This window comes from Pseudophryne corroboree, chromosome 7 (assembly GCF_028390025.1).
Source record: "Pseudophryne corroboree isolate aPseCor3 chromosome 7, aPseCor3.hap2, whole genome shotgun sequence".
NCBI lineage: Eukaryota > Metazoa > Chordata > Amphibia > Anura > Myobatrachidae > Pseudophryne > Pseudophryne corroboree.
In genome coordinates, this window is record NC_086450.1 from 268,937,342 (window position 1) to 268,952,032 (window position 14,691).

At 43.4% G+C, this 14,691-nt stretch overlaps 1 protein-coding gene across 7 annotated transcripts in view; it reads left to right on the forward strand.

The window, feature by feature from the left end:
• HECW2 (HECT, C2 and WW domain containing E3 ubiquitin protein ligase 2) overlaps positions 1-14,691 on the forward strand; it is a 1,325,610-nt gene that overhangs the window by 1,045,010 nt on the left and 265,909 nt on the right. For all 7 annotated transcript variants that reach the window (XM_063934135.1, XM_063934134.1, XM_063934138.1 and 4 more), the window contains one exon: positions 4,944-5,068. In XM_063934135.1, the coding sequence (XP_063790205.1) occupies positions 4,944-5,068 (125 nt within the window). The remainder of the gene's footprint in view (positions 1-4,943; positions 5,069-14,691) is intronic.

A 14,691-nucleotide genomic window follows, 5' to 3' on the forward strand; every position in this document is an offset into this window, starting at 1 on the left:
TGTGTCACCTGGCTGTTTATCCCTTGTCGTGGACATCCCTCACAGCCACTTTCAGCAACTGCACCGCTGGTAGGATCTCGCTAGATAGCTGACTCTGGATGGCCTCTTCAGAATAAGCAAGCTCCAGGAGATGGGCAGGGACTGGGAGGGGCAGGCATGCAGCTGGCTGGGCATGACCCATGGGTTTAAGAAGTGTTGCAGCTCAGCTAAGTTGTAAGAATCAGCAGCAGGGCTGTCACCTCATTGGGAGCTAGTCTATTAGGCTGTGATACTGTGAGCTGAGAACTGTGACTGTGAGCGACAGACACAGCACTGTGGCTTAGAAATTCTGTATAAATATTCTATAATACAAGCATCAATACATTACCATTAGTGTTAGTATTACCTAATTTTTTTTATATATATATATAGACCTGTCAGGCTGAATTCTGCCACTCTCCCCCCAGCATGTGTCATATAGTATGTTAGCTCCGGTGCTCTCAGTTTCACACTGCTGGACGGCAGTATTATTTACTCAAAATCAGCCTGCTGTGGCACTAAGAAAAGAAAACAATGAGGCACACACATATATATATATATATATATATATAGCTCTATATAGATATATAGCTCTATATAGATATATAGCTCTATATAGATATATATATATATATATATATATATATACCTATATAAATATAGACCTATAGATACATATATATATATACATACTGTGGCCACATTATGTAACATTATAGTTCCCCTCCACATTACAATGAGCAGATCAGATTATGACACATTACAGTGCCCTCCAGTTCAGATTGTGCCACATTACAGTGGCACCATTATATTACCATTATAAAATCCACTACACATACTGTACCTCTCAGTGACAATTCAGGCTGGGCAATGCTAAGCATGCATTTTTGTGAAATTGTTATGCAAGTTTATAACCTGGGTCCAGGCCCCCCCGAAACCTCTGGGCCACATAGCTATGGCACTCCTTGTACCCACTATAGTTACACCCATGCTCTTTACTGACCCCGTAGAGCAGGGGCTTTTAACATGTGGCCCTCCAGCTCCTGTGGTACTACAGATCCTGCATGCCCTGCAGGATGTTTTACTATTAGGGTATGCTAAAATTGTCAGGGCATGCTGGGATGTGTAGTTTCACAGCAGCTCGAGGGCCGCATGTTGAATTCTCCTACTGTGGAGACAAGAGAATTGAATATAATGTGTAACTGTTCTGAATCAAGGGCTGCGAAAAAGTTACTGTATGTGAGAAGTCATGGCTTAAATGCTTGATAACATAGCCCAACACGTGTTTTGGTGTCGAGGATTTTTGAGCTGATTTTATGTATATTTAGTGTGCTGATTTCAAATATAACATTAATTTTCTCCTATCGGCCCTCATTCCGAGTTGATCGCGCGCTAGCTGCTTTTAGCAGCAGTGCAAACGCTAGGCCGCCACCCTCTGGGAGTGTATCTTAGATAAGCAGAATAGCGAACGAAAGATTAGTAGAATTGCTCGAAAATCTTTTCCTGCAGTTTCTGAGTAGCTCCAGACCTACTCCTAGATTGCGATCACTGCAGACTGTTTTGTTCCTGATTTGACGTCTCAAACACGCCCTGCGATCGGCCAGCCACTCCCCTGTTTCCCCAGCCACTCCTGTGTTTTTGGCTGGCACGCCTGCGTTTTTTAGCACACTCCCGGAAAACGGTCTGTTTCCGCCCAGAAACACCCACTTCCTGTCAATCACTCACCGATTAGCAGAGCGACTGAAAAGCGTCGCTCGCCCCTGTGTAAAATTGCTTCGTTTTGTGTGAAAGTACTTGACGCGTGCGCCCTTCGGCCCATACGCATGTGCAGAACAGCCGGTTTTTAGCCTGATCGCTATGCTGCGAAAAACGACAGCGAGCGATCAACTCGGAATGAGGGCCATCAGCTCTAATTTTTGAGATCGAAGGGTCTATTCAATTCAACTCAGAACTGCTGTCTAGTCGGAAAGACTGCAGTTTCAGACTTTGTTAGGTCGAATCATGATTCGAACTATTCAATGGTCCAGCCGTTTTTCCGACTTGTCGGAAAACATGTGGATCACGCATTTTGTCGGATTTGCTGCCAAATCCGACAGGTTTTAGTCCTGTTTACGACAATGTCAATCCGACTTTAAAAAAAATCGGATTGGCATTGTCGAAAACAGTCAAAACCAGCCGGATTTGCCCGCAAATTGAATACTGCATTGTCGGATCCCCTCCGTCGGAGAGGATCCAACATGCATTGAATAGACCCCATAAACATCGTCTGATTTGTGTTACCCTATTTCATATTAGGACTATGATTCACATAATAAAACACAAAAAGTTTTGGTGCCGAGGATTTTGAGCTGATTTTATGTATATTTGGTGTGCGGATTTCAAATCTAACATTAACTTTCGCCTATCAGCTCTAATTTTTTAGCTATATGGGTACAGTATATTCAATACCTGTCGGATCCTTTCCGACGGAAAGGATCTGACAGGTCAGTATTCAGTGCAGCGGCCAAACCCGACAGGTTTGGCCCGTTCCCACAATGCCAATCCCACTTTTTTAAAAGTCGTTTGATATTGTCGGAAACGGGGCTAGAACCTATTGGATTTAGCCACGCTTCCGACAATACACGCAGCTCGGCGTCTGAAGCCGCCAATCTGCATGTATTCCGACAGCTTTCCAACTTGTCGGAAAAAACGTCCCTCTAATGAATAGGTCGGAACCCCTTCCGACCTAAATCTGTCTGAAGCTTCCGTCTTTCCAACAAGATGGCAGCTTCCGAAACTTATTGAATATACCCCATAAACATTGTCTGATTTGTGCTCCCCTATTTCATATTGGGCCTATGATTCACATATAAAACACAAATAGTTTTGGTTCCGAGGATTTTTGAGCTGATTTTATGTATATTTGGTGTGCTGATTTCAAATATAACATTATTTTTTGCCTATCAGCTTTAATTTTTGAGATATAAACATCATCTGATTTATGTTACCCTATTTCATATCAGGCCTATGATTCACATAATAAAACACAAACCGTTAAAAAACATAGTCTAAAATTATTTTCTAGAATATTTTAGTGACATCAATAAATCATACTAACATTACAGTAACACTATATTTACTCAAATAACACCTTTTCTTCAAAATAATAAAATAAAACCATAAATGAAAAGACAATTATTTTAGCAACCTTCTTTTGTGGGACATTCTTGAACGGACTTTGTTTGGACAGTCTCTTTGTAAATTCCAGCTGTAATCTGCCATCATATGTATATCCCATCTTCCCTGGTTGTGATCTCCCATTGTTTTAATGTCCTGGTGAAATCTTTCACCTTGCTCTTCACTCATATCACCGAAATTTTCTGGAAAACAGTCCAAATGGCTGTGTAAGTAATGAACTTTTATGCTCATATTACATCCAAGGTCTCTGAAATCAATGAGCATGTTGTTTACTAGCTCAGCATAGTTTTGAGCTTTGTGGTTGCCCAGAAAGTTTCTGACAACCAGGATGAATGACATCCTGCTCAGACTGAAAGTCACTCAGATGGCGATGTGCCATGGCCTTGGCATGCGCAAAACTATAGCGGTTAGAGAAAAACTGTTTTCATATTTGGAATAAGCACGCCCAATATATCCAAAATCAAAACTAACATTCCAGGCACCAAACAAATTTTTTTTTTTTGTTGGGCAGTGTAATAATTACTACACCAATAGAGGTTTCTCTTGTATGCTGAACTACCAGTGGCATAACGAGAGTAGGTCACACGGGGCACATGTCGTGGGTACCATCAAAGGGTGAGTGAGTGTAGCGGGAAGAGGGCGTACAGATGAGCCTTCATCTCTTAACATAGTCCTGTCTCCTCTTACTGGCTGCTGCTGTTTGTTTGAGTTGGGGCATGACCACATGTGTTGGCAGTGAGCATGTCTTATGGGTCGTGTCCTGCTTGGACTCACTGGCAACTGGACCAGTCTGCTCTGCTGCAGCCACTGACACCTGTCCAGCATCTACCTCTTCCTTATCCTGGGCGCTCTTACTTAGGGGCGGCCATCGACCATCGATGATTCAAAATCATCAATGGTCGTACTCCAATGTCAAATAGTTTTACCATCAATGACGGATACATGAATGGTTTGCCGCTATGGATAGTAAGCTTGGTCCCGATGGTTCTCTTTTTTTTGTTTGCACAGCAGCACAGAACTACTAAGCTGTCAGCCAGTAACTCTGGGCTGCCACTGTCTCTGAGTCCGGCAGTACTACATTTTAATGAAACTACAGTAGATGTGTGTGTGTTCCGGGATGGGTGTGGCGGAGCCGCTGGCTATGGCCCGCCTTCTTAACTCGACAGTGGCTGGAGTCCTCAACTTTTTCTCTAAGCCAAGGGGTGGGTATTCTCTCCTACTTTGTCCCAGCTCCTTCTCCGGTCTTCCTCACTACAAAGATGTGGCTCCTGGCAGGCAGCATGGAAACCTGCCGATGCCTGCAGTTCACAGGCTATTACATTTACCCCAATATTTGAATATGAATGTACAGTATTATGCAACATTTCAAGGGTCTGCATTAGTATTTACAAGTACATGTGCTGGATCTAGAAGGAGCACCAGTCTTGCAATTCTGTTTCCATTTTATACAGTGACAGCATAAATTGCAAAGAAAATGGTTGAGTTTTATGGGTGCCCATTCATGGTCAAATTTATGCAATGAGGAGATGGATTAATTGTGTACTATAAAAATTCGACATCATCATAGCTCCTCCTGCTGGCAATAATTGGCATACCTGGATAGTCAGACTGCAGTTTAAGCTACTTAAGTGTACTACAAATTGTAGATATCTAATGAGGCAAATGACAAAGGGTGTGATACTGCTCCTGTGTGTTACAAATTTTAACGTTTTGTTTTTTTTAATCAATAATTCCGGTTTGATTTTCAGATTTCCGCAGAGAGAATGCACTTCCACATTCTACCTCAAGGTCCAGGCTTAGTTTGCTGCTCAACTCTCCACCTGTGAGATTCCTCACTAGCCCAGAATTCTTTACAGTTTTGCATTCAAACCCTGTAAGTAGAGCAATTATGGTCATTATTTCAACGACTATAAGGGGTAAATGTAATAGCCGGCAGGCATCAGCGAGTTCCCGTTGTGTCTGTTCGATGTTATAAAGGAGCAAAAAGGCAAAACTACAGTAGGTAATTTTGCCTTTTAAATGATAACCCCTTTAAAACAATGAGCAGACTTGAAGGAGAACTTGCTTGTGCCTGCTTCGATCAGGGTATTACATTAACCCCTAAGACTCCTTTCCAAACAAATGCAAAAATGTAGATAAGCTTTGATTTTTTATTTGCATAAAGCTTTGTATGCGGCTCGGGTCACTTCCCAATCCTTGTAACTGTACTTGCAAAATCATTATGCACCTAGTTTTGCAGCTTAGTAGACCCTCTGAAAATGCACAGGGTGAAAACATGGTAAAATCATTAGGACTACCCCATCTACCTTCACTTGAGTGTCATTACTTACTGTTACTTCGGTCACACCAAAAAGCCCCCCTTGGCGAGCCAGGTACCATGTGACTGGGCCTCACCGAGAATCTAATTCAGGGCCAGCGCCAGACACAAGTTGAAATACTTTTTAAGCACTTGAGGTGAGTGCCTTTTCTATTACAGTAGTTTTCAGATTATTGATGCTATTTCCACATTTTCTGCCCGTGTTGAGGCAAGTTTGTTTTAAATGCATTTTTGCAGGACACCATGTTGTATAGTACAACAAAAGTGCATGTGTGCTTTTGAGGATGTTCACCAGTATGAATCGGCTTATACCACAGCTTTCCAAAGGTGGTCTTTAAGGCACCCTAACAGTCCATGTTTTAAGTATATCCATGGCTCAGCACAAATGGTTAAATCAAATTGACTGAAGTACTAATTAAGCCTCCTGTGGTCAAGCATGGATACACGTAAAACCTGGACCGTTAGGGTGCCTTGAGGACCGCATTTAGGAACCTCTAGCTTATGCTAAATGCATATTAAAGTAAGTCAGAAATTGTTGTGCACTTTGTATATGCTTTTTATGCTCTAAGGAGAACTTCTGAAAGGAGAAATTAGTTCAGATCTCAACAGCCACCGTACCTGAAGAAATCCGGGATATGGTCAAATATAAATGTCCCCTTTTTCAAACTGTGTGTTTTTTTTTTCTTTTGCAAATATCTGTCTAGCAGTGCTAGCTTAGAGCCACTATCCTACTATTTCTTAATACAAAAAGAGTATAGTAGTAAATCTTAGTTGTACATGTTAAAGTAATAGTAGTAAATCTTAGTTGTACATGTTAAAGTCTCATTACCCATTTTGCACACAATATAATATGGAACAACCAATACTGAATCTAGCGCTCTGTCACTCCAATCAATATGCTGCCAGTAACATAGGGCTACTCACCCCTATTAGATTAAAAAATCAAACAAGCAACAAAAAAAAAACAAAAAAAAACTAATGTTACAGCGCATATGGATTAGAATTTATAAGGGTCTTTTTATTAAAAAACATATATATATATAAAATATGCAATTTATACCACCGGCCGGTCAATATACCTTTACAATGATTATTTCACATATGAACTAGATGTAACATATATTGTAACAAGTTACTCTATATCCACTTAGAATTTCTTAACAACACCTATTGTAATGGTTAAAATGTAACTTATCCAATATTTACTGAGGCTGAATGATACACACAATGTTCTTTTCTGTGGGGCTATATAACAGTCACTTTGATGAAAAAATGATGAAATAAAGTTATTCCTCACATAGAATGCGGGTATATGCGCTTTATATAGCCACAGCCTGTTAATAATGTGAGCCAATGCTCCCTCTAAAAGCGTGTCTGGCCAGACATTTATGCAGTGCGGTCTCACCACTCCTGTGTATGGATTATTTCACCCAGAATGTCCTCCCCGGCTGCTGGTGCTTTCAACCTTTATCGTGCAGTCATCTCTGGGGGATCATAAGAAAAGGTGAAGAATTCCAACTACAACCTGCTGGAGTGTACGTGTTGGTTGTCGAGACCTCCGGATAGTGGTATATATAGCAATTTAAATGAGTAGTTGACGCGTTTCCCCGCCTCCCTCCGGGCTCAGCGGCTTCATCAGAATGAATGTAGTGTCTCCCTTCTCTTCATTTAAGCTGAGCGCTAGATTGTCAGCCCGCCCATCATGCTGACGTTTCAGTCTCCTGGGCGTTTCAAGCCTCGTTTTGGCTATGGAGCGCATATCGGCTTTCAGGTGTATAGCGGCTTCGGGACTTCTCATGGTTTCAGTCCCATCTGCAATCGATCATTCATTAGCTGTGTCCAAAGCACAGTGCAGGTGCCTAACAAATTAGTAGAGGATTTCATGCACAGCCCTCAGATAACAAAACCTTCTATCTACATTTTCTCTATCGTCCTAAGTGGATGCTGGGGTTCCTGAAAGGACCATGGGGAATAGCGGCTCCGCAGGAGACAGGGCACAAAAAAGTAAAGCTTTTACCAGATCAGGTGGTGTGCACTGGCTCCTCCCCCTATGACCCTCCTCCAGACTCCAGTTAGATTTTGTGCCCGAACGAGAAGGGTGCAATCTAGGTGGCTCTCCTAAAGAGCTGCTTAGAGAAAGTTTAGCTTAGGTTTTTTACTTTACAGTGAGTCCTGCTGGCAACAGGATCACTGCAACGAGGGACTTAGGGGAGAAGTAGTGAACTCACCTGCGTGCAGAGTGGATTTGCTGCTTGGCTACTGGACACTAGCTCCAGAGGGACGATCACAGGTACAGCCTGGATGGTCACCGGAGCCGCGCCGCCGGCCCCCTTGCAGACGCTGAAGAGAGAAGAGGTCCAAAATCGGCGGCTGAAGACTCCTGAGTCTTCATAAAGGTAGCGCACAGCACTGCAGCTGTGCGCCATTTTCCTCTCAGCACACTTCACACAACAGTCACTGAGGGTGCAGAGCGCTGGGGGGGGCGCTCTGAGAGGCAAATAAAAACCTTATTAGAGGCAAAAAATACCTCACATATAGCCCACAGAGGCTATATGGAGATATTTAACCCCTGCCTAACTTCAAAAATAGCGGGAGACGAGCCCGCCGAAAAAGGGGCGGGGCCTATCTCCTCAGCACACAGCGCCATTTTCTCTCACAGAAAAGCTGGAGAGAAGGCTCCCAGGCTCTCCCCTGCACTGCACTACAGAAACAGGGTTAAAACAGAGAGGGGGGGCACTGATTTTGGCGATATTGTATATATATAAAAGATGCTATAAGGGAGAAACACTTATATAAGGTTGTCCCTATATAATTATAGCGTTTTTGGTGTGTGCTGGCAGACTCTCCCTCTGTCTCCCCAAAGGGCTAGTGGGTCCTGTCCTCTGTCAGAGCATTCCCGGTGTGTGTGCTATGTGTCGGTACGTGTGTGTCGACATGTATGAGGACGATGTTGGTGAGGAGGCGGAGAAATTGCCTGTAATGGTGATGTCACTCTCTAGGGAGTCGACACCGGAATGGATGGCTTATTTAGAGAATTACGTGAGAATGTCAACACGCTGCAAGGTCGGTTGACGACATGAGACGGCCGACAATCTATTAGGACCGGTCCAGGCGTCTCAGAAACACCGTCAGGGGTTTTAAAAACGCCCATTTACCTCAGTCGGTCGACACAGACACAGACACGGACACTGAATACAGTGTCGACGGTGAATAAACAAACGTATTTCTCATTAGGGCCACACGTTAAGGGCAATGAAGGAGGTGTTACGTGTTTCTGATACTACAAGTACCACAAGAAAGGGTATTATGTGGGAGTGAAAAAACTACCTGTAGTTTTTCCTGAATCAGATAAAATAAAATGAAGTGTGTGAGGATGCGTAGGGTTACCCCGATAGCAAATATTGGCGTTATACCCTTTCCCGCCAGAAATTAGGGTACGTTGGGAAACACCCCTTAGGGTGATAAGGCGCTCACACGCTTATCAAGTGGCGTTACCGTCTCCAGATACGGCCGCCCTCAAGGAGCCAGCTGATAGGAAGCTGGAAAAATATCCTAAAAAGTATATACACACATACGGTGGTTATACTGCGACCAGCGATCGCCATCAGCCTGGAGATGCAGTGCTGGGTTGGCTTGGTCGGATTCCCTGACTGAAAATATTTTATTCATGTAGAGCATTTAATAGGATGCATTCTATATATATGTATGTGAGATGCACAGAGGGATATTTGCTCTCTGGCATCAAGATAAGTGCGTTGTCCATATCTCCCAGAAGATGTCAGGGACACGACAGTGGTCAGGTGATACAGATCCCATACGGCAGATGGAAGTATTGCTGTATAAAGGGAAGGAGTTATTTGGGGGTCGGTCCATCGGACCTGGGGACCACAGCAACAGCTGGGAAATCCAACCTTTTTTACCCCAAGTTACATCTCAGCTAAAAAAGACACCGTCTTTTCAGCCTCAATCTTTCCTTTCCCATGAGGGCATGCAGGCAAAAGGCCAGTCATATCTGCCCAGACATAGAGGTAAGGGAAGTAGACTGCAGCAGGCAGCCCTTTCCCAGGAAAAGAAGCCCTCCACCGCGTCTGCCAAGTCCTCAGCATGACGCTGGGGCCGTGCAAGCGGACTCAAGGTGGGGGGGTAGTCTCAAGAGTCTCAGGGCGCAGTGGGATCACTCGCAAGTTGACCCCTAGATCGTACGAGTATTATCCCAGGGGTAAAGATTGGAGAGTCGAGACATCTTCTCGCAGGTTCCTGAAGTCTGCTTTACCAACGGCTCCCTCCGACAGGGAGGCAGCATTGGAAACAATTCACAAGCTGTATATCCAGCAGGTGATAATCAAAGTACCCCTCCTACGACAAGGAAAAGGGTATTATTTTTCCACACTATATGGTGGTACTGAAGCCAGACGGCTTGGTGACACATAGTCTAAATCTAAAATGTTTTGAACACTTACATAAAAGGTTCAAATCGAGATAAAGTCACTCAGAGCAGTGATAGCGAACCGGAAAAAAGGGGACTATATGGTGTCCCTGGACATCAAGGATTACCTCCATGTCCAAATTTTGTCCTTCTCATCAAGGGTACCTCTGGTTCGTGGTACAGAACTGTCAATATCAGTTTCAGACGATGCCGTTTGAATTATCCACGGCACCCCGGGCCTTTTTACCAAGGTAATGGCCGAAAAGATGTTTCTTCAAAGAAAAAAGGCATCTAAATTATCCCTTACTTGCACGACCTAAAAAGGGCAAGTTCCAGAGAACAGTTGGAGGTCGGAAGAGCACTATCTAAAGTAGTTCTTCGACGGCACGACTGGATTCTAAATATTCCAAGAATCGCAGCTGTTTTCCGACGATACGTCTGCTGTTCCTAGGGATGATTCTGGACACGGTTCAGAAAAAGGTTTTTCTTCCCGAGGAAAAAGCCAAGGAGTTATCCGACCTGTCAGGAACCTCCTAAAACCAGGAAAGGTGTCTGTACATCAATGCACAAGAGTCCTGGGAAAAATGGTGGCTTTTTACGAAGCAATTCCATTCGGCAGATTCCATGCAAGAATTTTCCAAAGGGATCTGTTGGACAAATGGTCAGGGTCGCATCCTCAGATGCACCTGCGAATAACCCTGTCGCCAAGGACAAGGGTATATCTTCTGTGGTGGTTGCAAAAGGCTCATCTATTGGAGGGCCGCAGATTCGGCATACAGGATTTGATCCTGGTGACCACGGACGCCAGCCTGAGAGGCTGGGGAGCAGTCACACAAGGAAGAAACTTCCAGGGGGTATGGACGAACCTGGAAAAGTCTCTTCACATAAACATTCTGGTACTAAGAGCAATCTAAAATGCTCTAAGCCAGGCGGAACCACTCCTGCAAGGAAAACCGGTGTTGATTCAGTCGGACAACATCACGGCGGTCGCCCATGTAAACAGACAGGGCGGCACAAGAAGCAGGAGTGCAATGGCAGAAGCTGCCAAGATTCTTCGCTGGGCGGAAAATCACGTAATAGCACTGTCAGCAGTGTTCTTCCCGGGCGTGGACAACTGGGAAGCAGACTTCCTCAGCAGACACGATATTCACCCGGGAGAGTGGGGTCTTCATCCAGAAGTCTTCCACATGCTAATAAACTGTTGGGAAAGACCAATGGTAGACATGATGGCGTCTCGCCTCAACAAGAAACTGGACAAGTATTGCGCCAGGTCAAGAGATCCACAGGCAATAGCTGTGGACGCACTGGTAACACCTTGGGTGTACAAATCAGTATATGTGTTTCCTCCTCTGCCTCTCATACCAAAGGTATTGAAGATTATACGGTGAAGAGGAGTAAGAACAATACTAGTGGCTCCGGATTGGCCAAGAAGGACTTGGTACCCGGAACTTCAAGAGTTGGTCACGGACGACCCGTGCCCTCTACTTTGAGAAGGGACCTGCTACAACAGGGTCCCTGTCTCTTTCAAGACTTACCGCGGCTGCGTTTGACGGCATGGCGGTTGAACGCCAGATCCTAAAAGGGAAAGGCATTCCAGAAGAAGTCATTCCTACCTTGATTAAGGCAAGGAAGGAAGTCACCGCGAAACATTATCACCGCATTTGGCGAAAATATGTCGCGTGGTGCGAGGATCGGAGTGTTCCGACGGAGGAATCTCAACTGGGTCGTTTCCTACATTTCCTACAATCAGGATTGTCTATGGGTCTCAAATTGAGATCTATTAAGGTTCAAATTTCGGCCCTGTCAATATTCTTCCAAAAAGAATTGGCCTCAGTTCCTGAGGTACAGACTTTTGTTAAAGGAGTACTGCAATATACAGCCTCCTGTGTTGCCTCCGGTGGCACCGTGGGATCTAAATGTAGTTTTAGATTTCCTCAAATCCCATTGGTTTGAACCATTGAAAAAGGTGGATTTTAAATATCTCACATGGAAAGTGACTATGTTACTGGCCCTGGCTTCGGCCAGGAGAGTATCTGAATTGGCGGCTTTATCTTATAAAAGCCCTTATCTAATCTTCCATTCGGATAGGGCAGAACTGAGGACTCGTCCGCATTTTCTCCCTAAGGTGGTATCAGCGTTTCACCTGAACCAACCTATTGTGGTGCCTGCGGCCACTGGCGACTTGGAGGACTCCAAGTTGTTGGACGTTGTCAGAGCCTTAAAAATATACATTTCAAGGACGGCTGAAGTCAGAAAATCTGACTCGCTGTTGATACTATATGCACCCAACAAGTTGGGTGCCCCTGCTTCTAAGCAGACGATTGCTCGTTGGATTTGTAACACAATTCAACTTGCTCATTCTGTGGCAGGCCTGCCACAGCCTAAATCTGTTAAGGCCCATTCCACAAGGAAGGTGGGCTCATCTTGGGCGGCTGCCCGAGGGGTCTCGGCATTACAATTCTGCCGAGCAGCTACGTGGTCGGGGGAAAACACGTTTGTAAAATTCTACAAATTTGATACCCTGGCAAAAGAGGACTTGGAATTCTCTCATTCGGTGCTGCAGAGTCATCCGCACTCTCCCGCCCGTTTGGGAGCTTTGGTATAATCCCCATGGTCCTTTCAGGAACCCCAGCATCCACTTAGGACGATAGAGAAAATAAGAATTTACTTACCGATAATTCTATTTCTCGGAGTCCGTAGTGGATGCTGGGCGCCCATCCCAAGTGCGGATTATCTGCAATACTGTACATAGTTATTGTTAACAAATTCGGGTTATATTGTTAAGGAGCCATCTTTAAGAGGCTCTTTCTGTTATCATACTGTTAACTGGGTTTAGATCACAAGTTGTACGGTGTGATTGGTGTGGCTGGTATGAGTCTTACCCGGGATTCAAATTGCCTCCCTTATTGTGTACGCTCGTCCGGGCACAGTACCTAACTGGAGTCTGGAGGAGGGTCATAGGGGGAGGAGCCAGTGCACACCACCTGATCTGGTAAAAGCTTTACTTTTTTGTGCCCTGTCTCCTGCGGAGCCGCTATTCCCCATGGTCCTTTCAGGAACCCCAGCATCCACTACGGACTCCGAGAAATAGAATTATCGGTAAGTAAATTCTTATTTTAAAAGATTTATAATCATTTCCTTATGGAATGTAAAGGAGGACAACATTCACTTCAAAAACCACACTAATGGCTAAATATTACTACAATATCAATATGACAATAAATATAACATTTATATTTATATATATCTTTAGGAGACATGTCAAAAACATAAAGAGTGCATCTCAGCACGCATAGATTGTTCAATCAATCAATTCAGGTGTATATACATATACACATAATAAAAGGGGGGGGTTCTACACCCATATCAAAGTTTGTCTAAATCATCCACAAAGAAGGGAGATTACTAAACTGTTCATATGTAGCTGTTATATATCTATAATTTATCCTTTTACTATATAAATACGAAGAGAGGTATATATGGAAAATAAACATTTATATAATCCTAATGTATGTATACATGTATATATTCTCTTTACTAACTTCCATCTAAATAGTCTATAGCAGATCTGATATCCAATATATTCAATATCCAATACATATTCCCGTGCGTCCGTGTGAACAGATACACACATGCATCCACACCTAAAGTGTGTGTACACGTATGCCTAAATGTCCACACAGACACTAAGGGAAAAGGAGATCTAACCGTGTATGTCATAATAGACCATAATAGACTTATATATAATATGGTAATGCTGTGTCTGGATAGAGTTATTAACAAATAACAGTAGCATTTACTATGTAAATTACAACTAGAGACACAAATACAAATTAAATACAAACAACCGTTGTCTCCTTCTAATGAATGAAATGGGTACCTAATATAGTAAAGCAGCCACACTAATTATTTGTATAGAGTTTGAGGGATCCAGAAAAAACAGCCAATCAGAAGCTGCTAGTAGTTACCTTCATCATCATCATCAATCATCATCATCATCAGTGTATATTATGCATCAAGGGTTGAGTACCTGCAATAGAATCAGCTACATGTGCATAATGTATGTGTCTGCATCCAGAAAGGGAACATGTACTTACTGTACTCATCCTAAGGATCAATTAGGGCTGTTTGTAGGTGAAAAAAAACTGCACTTTTTGCTAATTTGTAGGGCGAATTGGGATTCGCCCTATTCAATAGCAGGGCCGTTTTATTGCCTAGGCGAAAAATTCAGCAGGAGCGAAAAACGTGGATCGGCCAGTCAAAAGTAAGTTTACTTTAGTCATAAAAGAACCTTGTACTTGTTTTCTGGAATACGCAAGTGCAGCTCTCAATAACTGGACAGGACTACAGGATAAATATGTAGTTGGTGGGAGAAAGTCATACACAGGAACAAGTAAGAACTTTAAGGTTAATTGTGCTAGCATAATGCAACAGAAGAGCAAGCAGTATATACAGTACAAGGGTGGTCAATAAATAAGGTAATAAGACCTCTCATTGCGTAAATGTATTCAACTTACAGGTATGTTGAACTTATGTTGAACTTATTCTACAGTACATATGTTTGTATAATCAACAGTATGGCCTTGGTACAGATAATTTTTTCACATGGTCTCCATACTTGTCTAAGCATTTGTTCCAGCAGTACACTACAGTATCTTGTCATAGAATAAATCAGTGTCAAGTGCCTGAGCCAGGACATGATGGCTTGCTTAACTTCACTGTCGATTGTGAATCGCCTACCACCCAGGTGCTT